Consider the following 19,932-nt stretch of genomic DNA (forward strand, 5'->3'; position numbering starts at 1 on the left):
TTATGCTGTGACCTCGTTAAAATTTTCACTGTTAAAGTATTCAATGATATGTATTAACAGCTTTATACTTCAATAGAGACATTAAATACATCAGCTACATTGGCAAAATAGTTACCAACGGCGAGTAATTTATTTATAACTGCATTATAGCCTGAAACCATAATTATCACAATAATACATACTAGGGAACCTTGATCTAATGGTAGGAATATGAAAGTGAATCAAATTTAATAAATCAGGGCTGTCTAACTAATAATCAACTATCTATATAAAAAAAAATTTGACACAATGTTGCATTCAAATACGCGTGTGTTTTTATATATGTATACTATATAGATGTCACCTGTGACAGGTAAAAACATGCTTTTTTTTAAAACATCACCATCTGTTGGACGTAAAAGCAACATGCGCTATTGATCTCTATCTGCACAGATAGACCGAGTCGCAGCAACAAATGGCGGGGTACAGCTAGTTTACAATAATAATAATTGCTGATTTCTAACAACATCGAAGATCTGCAGTCTCTCATGTATATGATGAACGAAGTTTGCATGCAAAATGATTTGATGAAATTTAAAAGTAATAATAAATAAATACTGTGCAATATAGTTGTGAACGATGACTACTTGGGACCTTCTTTCATAGGGATATGCAATTATCTGATAGTCATGTTGTGTACGTTACGTCGTGCGCACAGTCTATACAAGTCGCTATCGGAATATCGAGGACCGTGTTGCCACCAACCATTACATGCAACCTCAATATCGGGACTGAGTCATTTAGATACTACCTTGTACCTAGATTGCATGCAGTTGGCAATGTTTTCTCAGAAGTAGTAGAAGTATTCAACTGCACGGAATATAGTTCTAAGAAGGCTATAATAGCATACCTCAATCACAATAATCAATGCTAGGCATGATAATATTCTTATTTTACTACATCTAAACTATTTAGTCCAGATATCTTATAATGTTAGCCATCATACGTATTATTTTATAAAAACAATAAAAAATTAAAAAAAATTATTGTATAATTAATCAATTTACAGAGTATAATAATTAATTTTAACTAAAATAATTCATAAAATTAGTTTTCACTGCTTTTGATTTTTTAATGTTCTTCTTCTATAGAAGCTGGCGCTTGTGTCTAGAAGAGTGGTGAGCATCAAGATTATTATATTTAGTGTTAGTAATTATGATTTAATTAAATATGAATATTAAAATTTATAATTAATTAAAAAGATAGTTTCATCATTTTGGTATTTTTACATTGAAGTTTTCTTTAATTGCTTTTAGTAGGTGTTTATCGTTTTCTATTGTTCTGATATTTTCGGGTAGACTGTTGAAGTACTTTTTCCCTAGATATATGTAATGATGTTGAGCAAAAGTGGTATTACATTTTTGTGTTGGAAATACAGGGTTTTCCAATAAGAGGTGTTATTTTGAATAGGCCGCTATTTCGGTAGATGTTACTTTTGAAGCTGTCATTTTTTGACATTTGACAAGTAGAAACTACGCCATTAATAAAAATGGAACGATACACGCTTCAACAACGCATTGAAATTATTAAAATTCACTTGAGTGAATCAAATGCAAATAATCTTGAGTGATGAGGCCCATTTCCACCTCGGTGGCTTCGTCAACAAGCAAAATTGTCGCATCTGGGACTTGGAAAACCCAAGAGTTATTGTTGAAAAGCCTCTCTATCCTCAATGTGTGACTGTTTGGTGCGGTTTATGGTCCGGCGGAGTCATTGGACCTTACTTTTTCGAAAATGAATGAAAAGCAACAGTTATGGTGAATGGATTGCGCTATCGAGAGATGATTAATGATTTTTCATGGCCAGAATTGGATGGTATTGATCTGAACAACGTTTACTTTCAACAAAACGGCGCTATGTGCCACACAAGCAACGAAACCATTGATCTTTTACGATTGAATATCAAAATAACACCTCTTATTGGAAAACCCTGTATATGTTTTTGACGAGTACGACTTTCAGTAAAAAGCTGTGATTTTGTTTTTCTTTTATTATTTGAATTATTATGTTTTTTTGGACAATATCATTAAATTTTAATACTTTAAATTCTTCAAAAATTAGGTGTGTTTGATAATCTCTTGGTTTTTTCAATATTATTTTTATAATATTGATATTGTTGTACAATTTCAACAGGGCACGTTCCAGAGTGGAAGATACTACCAGTATCGCCCTGGTGTAAGACCACCATTCAGAATTGAAACGTTGCTCCAAATGGCTTTAGCCGTGTTTAGTGACTAGATCTGAATAGCCAGGTACTTCCCCACCTTCCTCTTTCCCTTCCCCACTTACCTTCAGCCTCACAACATCCTCCAATTGGGGATGCCATAGTCTCACTGGCTCCAGACGGGAGCAGTCGGGACTCTTGTGAGGTATTCACTATAAAAAAAAAAAAAAAAGGGAGTAGATTTATTTGTATGCAGCTCCCCAGGTGATTACAGCGCATTGGAGCGTACTTATCAGGGTACTTATCCAAAAGTATCATAAAATCACTGACAGCCCTGTTTTACTAAAGCCAAATTGCGATACTTGTCCAGCTATTCCAAGTAGAATTAATTTTGAAGGTAACAATAAACTCACTACTAATTACTCATTATAATATTTCGCTAGATTATACATGTTAACAAGTCACCTCTTTTATACATATTAATATTCTGTTCAAATAAAATATTCTCTGTTATTATAACCTTCTATACCTTAATAGAATTTATTTCATATTAATTACTATCCATTATCATAAACATCTCATACCTCGATTTATGTCAGGTCTTATACAAACCTAGTATTCATTCAACTATTACTACACTAGTAGATATTTCTTTTAATTATGTATTGTTTAACTGCACTTCTATTAACAGCTGTATCACTTGCAATAATATTTTTGTGTACACATTACTTGTTCTGTAATCACTCTATTGTAAAAGCCATTTTATGGCGTTTAAATAAATAAATAATTACTGAATTCTCCAAACATCTAAACTAGAATGCTTTCATAATTAATTATTAATTCATAATCAGCGACATGTCATTGGTACCAATTATTATACTAACTTTTATAACTTTGTAACTATTGTCATCTATGTAATTATGTACTGTTTGTTTCTGCAATAAACAAAAATAAAAATAAAATAACCTCACTCACAACCAAACAGTTGCCGTAGCTGTAATTTGTATATCTCGTTGACTGTTTTGTTGCTAGTTTTGATCGAAAGCCCACGCATTGTTACAAAATGTCTGACACAAGTGACACCATGTCTAAAGTCTCGATGACGTGAGTGGAGAGAACCTCGCCCGACTGTTTGTAGAAGTCTGGCGAGATTGCAAAATGTCGGTGACATGTTCCTGTGTACGAATTGCGCAGATGTATGGCGTTAGTCCTATCCCACCAATCAATGGTTTCAGGAAACTGAAATTATGGAACTAAGGTTGATCTAATGTGTACAATGTCTTAAATTTATTAACACGTTGTAGTCGGGCGCTTCAAACAATAGACTCTAGCCTATAGCGGGTGTTTTTCGCGATTAGCGCATAAATATATCGCTTCAGCTAAATCTTCACCAGAATGGGCAGACAAATTATAAGACATTTTTGAAGGGTAAAAGAAAATATCAATTAAATAAATTCCACTAAAAAAACACGTCTGTTTTGTAACTCTGTATATCATAACTAAAGCACGTGTATATTAGCGCCACTCTATCTTCACAAGTAACAAGTGCCAGGAATACATCCAATTGCTAAACAATTTTTGTGTTATCTCTCATTCAGGAAATGATTATTGTAATAACATCCTCAGGATTATCTCATAAGAGTAAAGGTCCAATGAATTTATAATACTTCATAAAAATATAATAGGTACTCATATTCCCAGTACAACTAACAAACAATCTTTGAAATTTAACACGATAAAATTGCCTAATTATTGCAAGAGTATGTGTGTACATAAAAGAAACAACGGCTTATCTTTTTTTTGTTATATGTGTGTGTAGTTTGTAATGTCTTCAAGCGTTTAGATTAAATAGTCACGGGAAATAATAATAATAATAATTTACCTTCCTCGCCTTTGAAGTGGAGTCGGCGTAAAGGGTATTTTTACCCGTCCCGCCGATAAGCACCAGTCGGCCACGCGGGTAAAAATACCATTCCCGCTCATAGTGTGTTAACAATTTCCCAAAAAACCCAAACTGCTCTAGCCAGAGACATACCACATGCGAGTACACACTGCTTTACTGCTAAACTGTATTGCCCTAAAATTGTTCAATTCCTTACCCAATTCCATCAATAAGTATATATCCTAGGAGGCTAGGATTAGAAAGAGGCAATTACTTGTATTATGAAATTGAACAAATTCTAAACCTTTCTCCTTTAGAAGACCGTCGGAAAAATCTGAACTCATTTGTTTCTTTAAAATTATCAACAATATTACATATTGACTCACCCACATTACTAGAACTCATCTCATTCAATATACTTTCTCGTAGACTCAGAAATAAAGAACTGCTCTTCCTCAATCAAAACTCAACTAATTATGCTTATAATTCACCATTGTCCAGAATATGTAGAATGGTCAACTCAAGACTGAAGAATGTTTTTTGTCGCTCACTATGCAATTGAGGATTGACTTGACTTGACACTTCTATTTCATTTCTATTTTCTTATGTTTTCCCTGTTTGTCTCTACTTTTATGTACCACCCTTTACTCTTGCATTGTACATTGTCCCAAATCTCGTGTCGCTTTGTAATATATTGAACGTAAGTCCGTTAATTAATTAATAAATAAATAAATATGTGCCAAAACCTGAACTCAAATTTTAAAAGCTGGGTAAAAAACAATTTGGTACCGAGTAATGTTTTCCTGTAATTTATACTTTGTCTATATATATCTAAATATCTAAAATATGCTATGTCTAATATCTATATATTAAATACATATACTATAATGGCCACGTACAGGCTTTGTCTTTTTAGGATTTTTTTTGGTTACTCTTTTACATTTTGTGTTAAAAAAAACATTTCCAATTAAAAAATGTTATATTTTTAAAAGTCATCAAGATGCTTTAATCGTCTAGTATTGGATACTTGCGTATCCCTGTGGATAGTGGCCTTAGAGCAAGTGGACGAGTTTGTGCATTTGAGAAGTGTGTTCATGAAAGACGGAAAAGTTTATAGAGATATTGAATTCAGTAGTCGCTAAGAAAAATTTGTCCAAAGTATGAAAATGGAGTGTAGGTAGAATATAGACGCGAAAGCGAATGGTGGAAGAGGTCAAGTAGTAAAAGGAGGTAGTATTATTAATTTGGCTGATTTTTACTAGAATTTCTTTGTAGAGTAGAGTAAATTATTGTGTATTCCTTGTTGGCAATTTCATTAGTTTTAAATTTTCATTAGATATTATGAATCTGCATAAACAAAAGTGTCACCGAATCGTTCACCACACTACTGCAAATCGTATCTACGCACAACGGCACGCGGCATTCGTTTCCACCTACACAATGAATTATCTAAGACCTCCACAATATGACTAAGGAGAATGTAAAATACATTGCCTGTCGTATATATGATTCATCAGAGGTTAGCCCCATACGCGGATGTCTCATTAGTATTCCAAGAAGTTCTACTAAAACACGTACATAGTCTGGAAACATGCCAATTTCTCTTCCTACATTTGTACACAGTTGACATTTGTACACAGTTGACATTAGTACACAGTTGACATTTGTATACAGTTGACATTGACATTTTATGACTCGTTCTTGAGTTCAACAGCTCGGCAGTCCTCTGTTTTCCTCCCTCCTACAACATAGGTCTCTTCGAAATTCATGTTTACACTTTCCTCTCCTTAAAAAAACCATCCAAACAGCATCCCCAAAATGGACATAGTCCCAAAAACACGCCCCTCGTACTTTTAGCACCGCCTTGTAAAAGACCAGACTTTTTGCAGAAACGAGCGGTCCGTTGGATAGATCTTAACAAAAGGATTGCAATCTTAAGAGCACAGGCGTCAGGTTTAAATGCCGTCCTTGTTCTACCGATATTTCAATGCAAGATGCTCTGAAGAACTAGCGTCATTGATCCCTTCGGCACCCATACATAGTCGGGAAACACACCAACATTTGAACACAGTTAAACATTTGTCACAACATCTCGGCTGTGGAACGATTTGCCGTCCTCTGTGTTTCCTCCCTCCTACAACACGGGTTTCATCAAGACCCATGTTCACTCCTTCCTCTTAATAAAAAGAGGCTTCACACAGCAACCCCAAAGATGAAATTATTTTCCTCACGGATTCCTGTGTGGAGTTAATGTAAAAAAATATATTAAAAATACATCAAAACATGCTTCGTCATGGAATACATTGCGTTAGAAAGTCAGGATTGAAAAGCTTAAATTTTGTTTTTCATTAAGACGCCCAATTGCAGTTTATCATTTGTTAATTTATATAACGCGTTGATAAGAAACATGCTTGCGTTTTCATTCCAAACAATCTCACAAACAAACCGCTTCGTAAATCCAACTCAGTGTAAACTTTCAACACACGGAACTGCGCATTTTCTCTCGCTGGGTGGGAATTCCTCGCAAACACCACTCTTTGATATCTGGCCAATGTCTTCTCACACCTAAATCATAAATCCAATGGTCTGTTTGGATAGGTAATGTTCTTTTAATGCCAACAATGCTTAATCTATACAAACTTCTATTAATAACTTTACTATTTGATTATAACCACACTTGAGATCTCATAAATTTATCTCTAATGGGTGTTGTTAATAAAATAATTGCTTTTGCTAATGAACTATTTATATCCTAACTAATAATTCAGGCAGATCTGTTAAACCTTTGACTCGTGACTGATTATATTTATTTACTTTAATTTCATATACATATATGAAATGGAATTAAAATTGACGGTAAAAAACAACACTTGATTTCAACTTAAATATCTAATGGAGACAACTATTTATGTCAGGGGTTTAAGTAAACACGCACGAAAAAGGTTTTTAGGTTGTTAGTTTAGGTTATTTTAATAATTTAAGTTTATCAAATTGACACATGCTCATGGAGCTTTTAAATGTTAGTAGATGGTTATATTATTAAATACAATAATTACCTAGGTTATAAATACAGGATTTTCCAATAAGAGGTGTTATTTTGAATAGCCCGCTATTTCGGTAGATGTTACTTTTGAAGCTGTCATTTTTTGACATTTGACAAGTAGAAACTACGCCATTAATAAAAATGAAACGATACACGCTTCAACAACGCATTGAAATTATTAAAATTCACTTGAGTGAATCAAATGCAAATCATCTGGAGTGATGAGGCCCATTTCCACCTCGGTGGCTTCGTCAACAAGCAAAATTGTCGCATCTGGGGCTCGGAAAACCCAAGAGTTATTATTTAAAAGCCACTTTATCCTCAACGTGTGACTGTTTGGTGCGGTTTATGGTCCAGCGGAGTTATTGGACCTTACTTTTTCGAAAATGAGGCTGGAGCAACAGTTACGGTGAATGGATTGCGCTATCGAGAGATGATAAATGATTTTTTATAGCCGGAAGTGGATGGTATCGATCTGAGCAACGTTTACTTTTAACAAAACGGCGCTACGTGCCACACAAGCAACGAAACCATTGATCTTTTACGATTGAATATCAAAATAACACCTCTTATTCGAAAACCCCGTATAATGTAACACTGTCATCAAATGATCGTTTATCGTTATTTTTGACATTTCAAGGTTTCAGCTTTCTATCAAATTCAAAATCAGCTGGCAAGCATACAAATATAACAGTTGTATTTTTCTGCTGATCACAATTTGTTTAAAAGATGAAACAGACCTAGAATTGGCGTTTAATAGCGACATTTCAAATGTCAAAATAACAAAATGGCACTGTTTCGTCATTTGATGATAATGTTACAATAAATCAAAATAATCTAGAAAATTAATAAAATATAACTAAAATGACCATGGCAACATTGATTTTAGAACATTTGAAATGTAAGGCTATGCTTGACTTCCGAGTCTGACATGTTGACTGGATGGGAAAAATGACATAACTCAATTTATGCCTCTTTTCCCCATAGTTTTTATTTTGATTTAACATCTCATAAATGGCTTATTTGATATGACAATACATAAACCCACTGGCTCTAAATGCTTGTGAGCACTTGGGACTCTAGTACAGTGTTCAAAAGTAACAAACTCGAATTATAAATCCTCTTATACAGAGTGTATCGGCACGTACCCGACAAACTTCAACCAGCTATTCCTTAGCACATTTGGAGTAAAAAATGTTATGAGCACTTTGCTGTCCGGTAACATTTTTTTTTCAATTAAAAACAAAAAACTAAAAAATTTCCACACTCCCTCACTGTCATTGGCATTGCTTCTCGTGTTCATCAGCTGTTATTAGCAAGTATGTCGAAAAGCTCGCTCTTTCGTACACACTAAAAAATAATAGTTAAAAATGAGACGAATGGTGCCGTGCCATTTCGTTGTGATTGTAAAAGCGAGCCAATGTAAGTACATACGTACATTATTCAAGGAAAGTCGGATAAAATATTGCCAGATGGGTTTTCAAACTTCGACAAAGGATAAAACAGTGGTGACATGTGGTGAAAATATGAATAATATTTAAAAAAAAAAAAAAAAAAAACGTTACCAAACAGCAAAGTGGCCATAACATTTTTTACTCCATATATGCTCAGGAATCGCTGGTTAAAATTTGTCAGGTACGTGCCGATACGCCCTGTATAATAATATAATTAACAATCATCTCCTTACATAAATTACCACTATTTATTACAATTTAGAAAAACAAAAATTCGATATTATATTGAGAGATAAAAAAAATTAATTAGTTGTGTTTTAAACATCCAATTTGCTATGGTAAAAATATTGAAATCGTTTGTAAATATGTTTGCTGAAGCATGTAAACGAAGAACCGGTGAATTTGCTGGATAATTTTTTTCGAGGTGAGTCACACTTCCGCTAGATACTCTGATATCGGTGAAACTCAAGAGTTCGCAGTAGTTGAACTATGAGTTAACAATTAAAAAAAGATAGTTTAGTTCTTAGGAATATTTAACTTAAAATTAATAATACGAATAAATTTTCTACTTTTTTTAAGTGAATTTTATGGTGAGGTGACCACACAGCAGTGTTATTGTAAGCTGAATGCGAAATAATCTATATTAATAAATAATGTTAATTATTGAAGAAGAAGATAATACTAATGAATCTAAATGAAACATGAAACAGAACAAGACACAGAAAAATAAAAACGATAACTGTCACAACTAGGATTTGAACCCAGGATCTCGTATCGTACATGCGTCTTAAACTATGTTTTTTTAGGTAAAAACATGTTTTTTTTTTTTTTTTAAATAGCGCCATCTCTTGAAGGTAAAAGTACAATGTAAATAAATAAATTTCATACAGAATACAAAGTGAATTAAAAATCATTCATGGATTTCAGCAAAAATCCTAATGTCTTCGTACTATTATTTGTTGCATTATTTATATGGTGTTCGAAATCAACTTTTTCGTCAAAAATAATAACTCATTAATTTTTGTTCCAATTGTCTACGACATTTATGGAATTTTTTGATCTTTGGTGTTTTTTTTTTTTTTTTTTTTTAATTATATTTATTCAATAAAAAAATTTACAATGTGTGATATACATATATATATTTCACTAGTAATAAGATGAAAGATATTATGATATGATTAATATTTATTATTTTTCAATGTTCTCCCATAATAAGCAATTGCTTGTGTTATGGGATGAGGTATTATTTGTTTAGTTTCTTAGATTTTTATTTTATTTTTTAAATTTTTGTTTTTCTTTTATTTATTTACGTTTTAAAATTATTAAAATTAATTTTAAATTTTAATTATTAAAATTAATTTTAATTATTAAAATTAATTTTTAAATTATTTTTATATATTTCTATTATGATTTGATTTATATCTACAATCTCTCTCCATGGCTATAAATGTATTGATAAATGTTTTGTTTTGTAAATTTTTCGTTTTATATAATCTTTCGTTTTGTATAAATTTTTGAATTCATATTCCTTTCTTATAAATTTAATTTACTTATTCCTTATTGTGCTGTCTCAGTAGAGGTAAAGTCACAAGGAGGAAATCCATAATTGGTTTTATTTTGGCTATATAATACTTATGTCTAAAAGTAGGTATCATATTTAGGGCGTTTGCAGCTATTTCTATTAGAATCTAAAAGTACCTTACTTAAATCCTTAACAGCTATTTCTGCGTTGAGAGTGAAATTTTGAAGGGATTTTTTTATTTATTTAAAAAAAAAAACTTTAATTTAAAGAGAAAACACAGATACAGACGGTAATTAACAAAACGATATAAAACATTAACTGGAGAATTCGTCTGCAGATTTACTATTCCTCACGGTTTAACTTAAGCAGCAGATAAATAAACATTTATATTTTTGTACTGTTTTGTATGTGAAACTTATAATTTTGATATCAAAATACCAATGTCAAATTGTACCTATTAACTCCCATCTATGTATTGTAAGTTCCTCTCGCCATACAATGAGTTTTGTAACTCATCGGGATTGCTCTAGCAGGAAATAAAAATTTAAAAAAATTAAAAAATTTTACATATAAATTTAATGTAAAAAAATATGAAAGATAATTATTTTGTATAGAAAAATGAGAGAAATTGCATAATATCTATAAATAAATGTTTACAAATAATTATTAATTATAGAATATGATTTAACTTCACTGTTTGAAAGTGCAGACAGGTCAACATTCGTTATGAGATTATAAATATTTGCCAGTGTGAACACGGGACACTAGAACTGGTGATTTTAGTATGCTATTTGCGGAGGTCGAGTCAACACATTTTTGTTTGTATATTTTGGCATATATGCAAATTGAGTCTAAATTAAAAAAAATAGTTATGTCCTGAAGTTAAAAGTCATATTGTGAGACTATTCCGGACCCCAATTTAAAAAAAATTGTTTTCTTTTCACCGCGGATTGATTGAAAAATCGCCTGCAAACAATTTGTTTACTCTATTATGTTATTAAAAAGTGCTGCTTGTTATTTTTACGATATAAACATATGTGAGATTTTGTATACTGCAAGAAGTTTATTGTTTTATTTTGACGGGAGTTGATTAAAAATAACACAAACGAATGCGTTTCATAACCGTGTTATGAAAAATCTATTGTCTATGCAATACAAGATAAATTGCATAGACAATAGAAATGTGTGCCCTGAAAACTGCATTGGTAACACTCACACCCGGTTCCTCGTTCCTGCTGAACTGATGACAGTCCTGTCTCTTCGACTTCGAACCACCTCTGTCCTTTGCTAGTGGGGTTATCCTTCTGCATAATTACGGTATTGTAAACTTGTCCCTTTTTTCAAGCCATTAAATCAAATCTTTTTTATGTTGAAAGAATTCTAACAAGAATCCTATACGAAATAGTGTTATTTTTTAATTCATACCCAAAATTTGTGTTTTTGTCTTTGAATTTCATTAATTGTTCTCGGTTTTGAGTGTATTATGTTGAAGATATTACAGGCTCTCACCTTAACTATCCGTGTGTTATAAAATCTGAATTTTTATAGCTTTTTCGGCATTGTTATAACCTCAATTTACTAGCGAAACCCACGTGTTCATGTAACGTGCGTATCTGTTTTTTTAACCTCAAAGTGTTAACAGTAGTAATCTTGAGTGTATTAAGTGAATCACATTTTTGCAATAATACAAAACTTGGCAAGCCTAAAACTTAGCATAACCTAACATAGAAGCTAAGGTGCGTGTGTGGTAAAACTGTGTATGACCGTATTATAAATTCGGAAAGAATGTAAGGCGTTGCATAGTGTAAACGGTGTAATCTGTTTTCCGTTCTTTTTGTGTTTATTTTACTTCATGCGATGGTGTCATTATTGGTCATTGTTTGATAATCGTTATTCATTATCCTCGTTTTAAAACATACTGATAATGTGTGTTTTATATTGACAGATTTTTAATCATTATAATCCATGTACATAATGTTTATTTTTCAACAAATTGCATAATTGCAATAATGCTTACCTTGGCAAGCTGAAAATTTCCTAATTTAGTAGACAAAAACCATGTAATACCATGTTACAAATGTCAAGATCATGAAAGAACGTAAGACTGGTGCAAGTGTCGTGAATAAGATTAAAAAAGGGACGCTTAGATGGTTTGGACATGTAAAATAGATGGACGTAGAAAGGAGTATCAGTAGTATATATAGCATTCTTCACAAGAGTCCCAATTGCTCCCAACCATCTTGAGCCAGTGGAACTACGGCATTCCCAATTGGGGTATATTGTGAGGTAGTGAAGAGGGGAAAGAGATAGGGAAGAGGAAGGTGGTCTTTCGCGAGGACGATTCTCAGGGTATCTCCCACTCTGTCTAGCTATTAATCTATAGTTGTTTTTATAATGTATTTGCCCTTTATATACTACTTGCTACTTTACGTGAAGGCTTTACTGTGATTTGGGATAGCGGAATAATAGTCAATCGACTGGAATAATTAACAGTGTATTATCTTAGAAGACAGGTTATAAAGAAGGGATACCGCCAACCGCAACTCCCATAAATATCACCCACATGAATCCCATGAAATAAACATAGTGCATTACATGGGGTGACCTATGGTAATAATAATAATAATAATTGGATAATTTGTAGAGCCCCGTTTTTGTGAAAAATAACCTCAAGGGCGCTGTACAATTTATTTCCTAGGATCTACATTTGTTATTTAGAAAAGGTACCAAAACATACTTACCTGGCAAGTCACTTCCGACAAACACACTTATATTAAAAAGTTTATGCTTATAAAAGATAAAACTGCACGCAGAGGACACTTTATCAAAAAACACTGGTCATCGCATGACCTTAAGTCTGCTATAGTTTTTATTTTAATTTAACTGTATTTATTTATGGTAGAGGTGTTAGTTATCCAATGAAATCCTGGGGCGGTGGTATCCATTCCTGTCTCCCAAATTGCCGCTTTGATGGTCCGTGCAGTTTTGATCATAGCTCCACGACAGTCGGTGCGCTTCAATGCCATATCTCCATTTGTCTCCATTATCAATGCATACAAGACTTTCTTTACAGTTTTATATTTTGTTCCAGAAACAATGGTACAGCCAAGTGGATCCTCGCCTGGCCCAGTTTCTATCCAACTTCCTCTTTGGCTATGGCGCAAATAAAAAATCCATTGTGGAATTTCAACGATTTGCCGAACTCTATGTCTTCTGTGTCAGAGGTGAAACTTTATTTATTTTGCTAACTAATTTCTATTCAATTATTATTCAAAGCATACAAACAAAATTATCATATTTTTATTTGGCTTGTCAAAACATCACAAATTTCCCCCCATTTTACAATCAATTAGGGCAGACCCGAAATTAAAAAAAATAATGACAGTAAAATATGTATTAAAATATTATATATTAATGTTAATATTAATTAATAATTAATACATAAATTCAAAAAAACATCTATTGCACAAAAATACAGAGTACAAAGGGTATAGCTTATAGGTTACTTCCTATTTCTTCCAGCTAACCCAACAAATACACATTATATTACAAAACCCAACAATTACATGCTAACAAATATATGTAAATAAAAAATAAAAACAGAGGCATTTAGTTTATGTAAGGTATTCATTTAAAGTGTAGTGACATTTGTTTAAAAGAAATGTTTTTAGTGATGATTTAAATTTTAGTATGTCAGTTATTTGTTTGATGCTACGTGGAAGATTGTTATATACTTTAATGGCCATGTAGTGTGGTCCTTTTTGAAATATAATGTTGTTTGCTTTTAGGATTAACAAGTTTTCTGTGAACCCTGTAGCGTGTTTATGTGTTTTTTTGTGGGAACTTTTCTGGAGATGATCGAACTAACAGGCATAACTCCATTATATATATGTCTGTCACTGTCAGAAGTTTGAGATTCTTACAAATTGGTTTACATGAATCCAGGTGATCAGAGTTTGTAATTTTTCGTAGGCACCTCTTTTGGATGATAAAAACATCTTTGGCGTTTACTGAGTTCCCCAAAAAACCATTCCATATTTTATCATTGAGTATCCATAGTATGCGGTGATTACTGACTCGATGTTTAAGATATTTTTAAGAGTGCCTAGAACAAAAGAAAAGCTACTGATTTTGCTACAACTTTAGAGTTCTTTCCAAATATGATTTAAGATTTTCACGGCCAAAAGTATTTTTGTTATTTGTTTTTGGGGTGTAATGCCGTGTTGCGCTAACTCCTTCTTTAGCCAACATTTCAGTGATCAAGATTTCAACGATTTCAGAACACTTCAGAGCTTGTAAACTCGGCCACCCTGACAAATCGGCAATTGCCGAGCATTTGATTGACACCGGGCATTACTTTGGATTTGTTCCTGAAGTCCTGGGGAGACACAAAACGTATAGAGCACGGCTGATTACGAAGGTCATTGAAATTCATAAAAATCCCGCAAACATTAATAGAGATGATGGAGCTAAGCTCAATAGTTCTTGGTATCCGGTAATTGACGGATACACCAGAGCTAAACGAAAAAAACCACTTTAAATAAAAAATGATACGTTAATGTTAGCTCAGAGGGTTGGAGCTGGCAACACGGTATCACAACCTCATACATAAGCTCACATTTTAACACAACCTCAAATAACATATCTGCCCTGATGATGGACACTGCAATGCTGTCCGAAACGTTGGCTAAAGAAGGAGTTAGCGCAACACGGCATAACACCCCAAAAACAAATAACAAAAACGTTCTTTCCAGTTTATATTTGCATCTAGTTGTATTCTCAGCAGTGAACAAGTTTGGGAAGGTTCAATATGATTGTTATTAAAGTTAAAATTTATAGGTGTAGCTTCTACTGGACAAAATTTTAAGTTCAGTTTATTTTGTGTTAAGCGACAGATTTTGTGATAACAGCCAGTTTGCTATTGATTGACAAGTCTCGTTAACATGTTTATTAAACTTGTCAACTTCCCCGGTCTATTCAAATAACAGAGCATTGTCATCAGCAAACATTGAACATTCTGTGCCAGCAATTATTGGAAGTTCGTTTATGTACTCAAGGAAGAGGCGAGGCCCAAGAATGCTTCCTTGTGGCACGCCCTTGTTGATGGTTCTCCATTGTGATTCTACCATGTGTTGCATCATTTTTTCGACAATATTTGAAATTTTAACTTTCTGCTTACGATTGTTTAGGTACGATTAAAACCATTTTAAGGCTAAACCTCTTATACCAATGTGTTCAAGTTTAATTAGAAGAAGCTTATGATCAAATTTATAAAAGGTGACCGGGTATGTCATCAAAATGAGAATTCAACACACCTTCGATGAAAACTGATGAAACAAAAATTAGGTTAAATATGTTACATAGGTAACTATTAAACATAGTTTTTTTTCATCACTTTTACTAACTCTATATCACTTTTTAATGGTGTGTTGAATGTTCATTTTAAATATGTTACATAGGTAACTATTAAACCTAGTTTTTTTCATCACTTTTACTGACTCTATATCACTTTTTAAAGGTGTGTTGAATTTTCATTTTGATGAAATATCAGGGAACCATTATAAAAGTACACGAATAAACTACCAATGACAATTAAAAATATAAACGTTTTTATAGCCAAAGTCAAATATAATCTAAGGAAATGGCTATTAGATACTGAGGATTTATATTGATGCACTTCTGAAGACCTTGTTTTCCTAATTGGAATTCACATTCTAGGGAAATGGAAAATCGTTATAAATTTGTATTACCTTATGTAATATTAAAACCATAGAAGTACCTACTTATTGATTATATTCATTTGTTCATATTAATTTCATTTGTGCTTGTTTTTGTTATATGAGGCTTATACTGCTTCTTACATATTTATATTTATACAATTCTGTAATTTAACCAACTTGTCATTTATTGTTAATTTATTATCAACATTATACATACCAACATACTGTTTTACCATTGTACCATGTTATTGTAAAAATGTTGTCATTATGTACCTGCTGACAAACTAAATAAGTAGTTTAGCAGGTTTGAATGTTATAAATAAAAAAAATAGTTAGTTTTAGAATACTTCGAATACGCTACCGATATATCAAACATATTATTTCAGTTGTCCCTGTGAAATCTTGTTCAGTTAACTCAATTTCGCTTTGAATTAATGTGTCAATTTTAAAATTTGAATCAGCCATGTTAAGAATTCAGACAAGTGATATAAAGTGCCTATCTCTAATATAATATTTTATTATTTAAAAAAATTGGAAATGATTTGTCAAGAATCGAGAATTCAGATAAATCCTACAATTATAATATCCTGTGATTTTTCACGGGGCTGCGCTAATCTTAAATATTATTTTATCAATGATTGACATCAAATTCAATATCTAACACTGTTTCTGGGTGAAAATACTGGCCGAGAATGGAATTGGCAAACCATTTTATATTTTAATCTTAATGTTTAATATTTTTAATTTTTATTTGTATTTTTTTAAATTTACATATACTTTTTCTTTATTTTTCAGTTTACTATTAATTTTAATATATTTGTTTTTAGTTTTATTTCATGTATGATTCATACTTGCATACTTATGTTTCTATAAAATAGTATTTTTTAGTTCTTTTAAGTTATTTTTATGATTATTTCATGTGTGATTCATACTCGCATACTTATGTTTATATAAAATAGTATTTTTTAGTTCTTTCATGTTATTTTTATTACTATTTCATGTATAACTACCACAACACGGGCATTAGCCTAGTATGGTAGTTAAAAAAATGTCAAAAAATGTAACATGTAAACATTTATTAAACAATAAAAAAAAATTTAAAAAAAATAAAAAAAAAACTGTCTAAAAACATGTCTGACTGACCAAACTGCATCGAATATCAAAGCCGCTACGCTACGCGTAGTAATAATGGTTCATATTCCATCTCCTTTGTTTCTATTATCTATAGATGGATCTGCTCACCATAAATCCATAATTTATATTTGTGAATGATTTTAGGCACCCTGGACGAAAGAATGTCGGCACTGTACAATTTCCTGGGCAACGACCATGACGAAACTATAGAACTACCGTCTCAACTTATTACAGAGGTAAGTAGTTCTTATACTGTGAAATTCGACCTTTCTGCCGATTTAAATACCAAGTATTATGAAATGACAGCGTTTGATTATTAAAAAAATATATACGACGTAGTAGCCTTCAAAAAAATTTCCAACAATTTTTTCTTATTTTAAATCAAAACCAAATTTCGTCTAAAATCATAAGATTTGTGGGAAAGTCATTAACTCTTTCAGACCTGAATTAAAACTAGCAGTGGTAGAACATATTTGATGCCTGATAACCATTGGTAAATTTTTTTGGAGGATTGTGATTATTGCCAATTTAAATGGGATGTTAGCTGAATGATTCTCTGGTTCTCCAATCCGCAGAATCCAAGGTTGCGTGATTACTCTCGGTGTAATAGTGAGAATTCAAATATTTCCAATTTAGTTTTTATTTTAACAAAACTCACGTTATAATAATTTTATGAACAAACAGATCGCGTACACTAGAGAAGATTTAGGGCTAGACCGCTGGAAACAGAATAAAATATGCTTACAGTGATGCCAGCCTCACAAGAATGTGGGTAAAAATAATGTTGTCATTGTTTTCGGGAGATGTAAACTCCCTTTAATTTACCCTACAATTTGTTTAAAAATTTTTGGTTTTTCTTTTCAATATTTTAGTCAATGCTAATTTCATTTGAATTCATTAAAAAAAAATTAAACATTGATAAAATACCTTCAAAACTTATAACTATGTATTTTCAAATATACACATGGTAAGAAAGGGTTAAATACTAACCTACTTAATTATATATTTTTTATTTCAGTTTATTTAGGAAACATACAGTTTTACAAAAATAATAATTGAACATAAAATATAGAATATGATTTAAACCAGTTAACCTCTCAGACAAAGACTTTTATTTACTTTGTGTTCCTTTGCGAACTGTCAAAACGTGAAAATTTTTGTGTTATTCACGAGTTTTGTTAAAAGCTTCATAACTCACGTTTTGGGAAACGTAGCCTCATTCTAAAAAATGTTTTGGAAAGATTATGAAATTCACTATCGTATTGTTTTGTTATACGTAAATATTTGCGTTTCTATATATACATTTTCTGAAAACGTCAAAAATATGTAAAAATCGCTGACCATTATTTCAAAGCTGTGAAAAATGTACTTTTTTCTGAGTATCATAAAGAAATAACACTTTATATATTGAAGAAATATAATTAAAAACTATTAGTCACCTCAAAATATTAACCGTCCAAACTAAAATATTTTTAATAAATTATTTAGAAACGCAATAAATTATGAACGAACAAGATGACAGATTCAATCGGCTTAGATAATGCAGTTCTACGTTCCATAGATATTGTTGAATACAGACGCGTAGCGTTATTCATTATCGATACTCTGTTTTTTAAATCATGGCAATCCGTATACTAGTGATGGAAATAAATCGATTTTTGTAAAATCTCGCGCATTTACGTGAAAAGACGTTCTAATGTCTTGACCACTATTATCATATTTACGTCTTTTGACGTTCTAATGTTCTGAGTGGTTAAGTTCCATTTATAATATTTATAAAAGCTAGAAATGAATTAAAAGTAATAAAGTACATACTGTGTGTGAAAAATGATTAAAAAGAGAATACTAAACAATACAGAAGTAATATTTTTAACTTAGGTACATAGTAAGGTTAATTTGATTTTAAACGATTTAAGGGTACAGTGGAAAATGTCAATATCGCTTGAGGCATTATAAGATTCTTCTCCATGATATATTGGTGTATAACCGTTTTACGGAGAATATGAAAAATAAATAAATAATAAATAATTTGCAGATACGCCCGAGCAAGGAGTTTTGTGCGTATTTCGATTTGAAATGTTGTATATAAAATAAGGTATTTGATCTGGTATTGCGTTCAGGACAATGAAATGCAATCCTTTCTAACAGGGCTGGGGAATAAACACAATGATTTCACATTTGGAAACACTTGTTGGGAAGTAAGAGCTTCATAGATGTACGCACAGATGGCAGTGCATAGAGCTTGTGTGGTAGTCCGCAAGATGGAGCCAGTGGCCAGTAGTCGCCAGGGCCAGTGGGAAGGCTCTCCGACAATCTCACTGTTTCAGATTCCAATTAGCCAGCTTCTAGTTAGGGCGACTATCGAGTCACCATTATAACACGCGGAGTATTAATAAATCCCTGATTAATCTAAAAGAACCAATTATTTATAAACTCCTTCCAAGACGAGTTGGAGACCTGTTTGTACGAACACAACATTACTGAACCATTAAAATGGACACCATCTTAAAACCTTGAAACCTGGACGGATAAAATGCCAATTGGTCGAGTTATAACAGGACTTCTTTATATGAACAATTAGACAAACATCAACATTTTATATATATTTAAATACATTCCAACAATAGTTTACATTCCCCGATACAACGTTTACATAATAACAAATATTTACACAATATGTATTTATTTGACAATAATTTGTACTTGGCAAACTTCTCACGCCGTATGTGCGAACTACTTCAACACTGACATACTTACAAGTGCCTTGAGTTTTTTAGCGCTTAGCATATGTGTCGTTTGTTAGTATCCGCCATGATAATTTGCTGTTGTTCGTACACAACACGACGTGTCGACAAGGGGTTTGACGTCAGTTGCGTGCTACTGACAGTGCTGGTAGAACATTTATTCTTATTATTATAATTCGGGTAGCGCCGTGTACGGAAACCAGCTTTAAAGAGTAACATATACATAGGCG

At 32.1% G+C, this 19,932-nt stretch overlaps 1 protein-coding gene across 1 annotated transcript in view; it reads left to right on the forward strand.

The window, feature by feature from the left end:
- Positions 1-19,932, forward strand: part of LOC149410210 (MTOR-associated protein MEAK7) — a 55,394-nt gene that overhangs the window by 13,175 nt on the left and 22,287 nt on the right. The window contains exons 3-4 of the mRNA XM_089648499.1: positions 13,196-13,328; positions 17,103-17,194. Coding sequence (XP_089504625.1) covers positions 13,196-13,328; positions 17,103-17,194 — 225 coding nt within the window. The remainder of the gene's footprint in view (positions 1-13,195; positions 13,329-17,102; positions 17,195-19,932) is intronic.

Source organism: Hesperophylax consimilis, chromosome 28, assembly GCF_061612785.1.
Source record: "Hesperophylax consimilis isolate HC1 chromosome 28, BYU_Hcon_1.0, whole genome shotgun sequence".
NCBI lineage: Eukaryota > Metazoa > Arthropoda > Insecta > Trichoptera > Limnephilidae > Hesperophylax > Hesperophylax consimilis.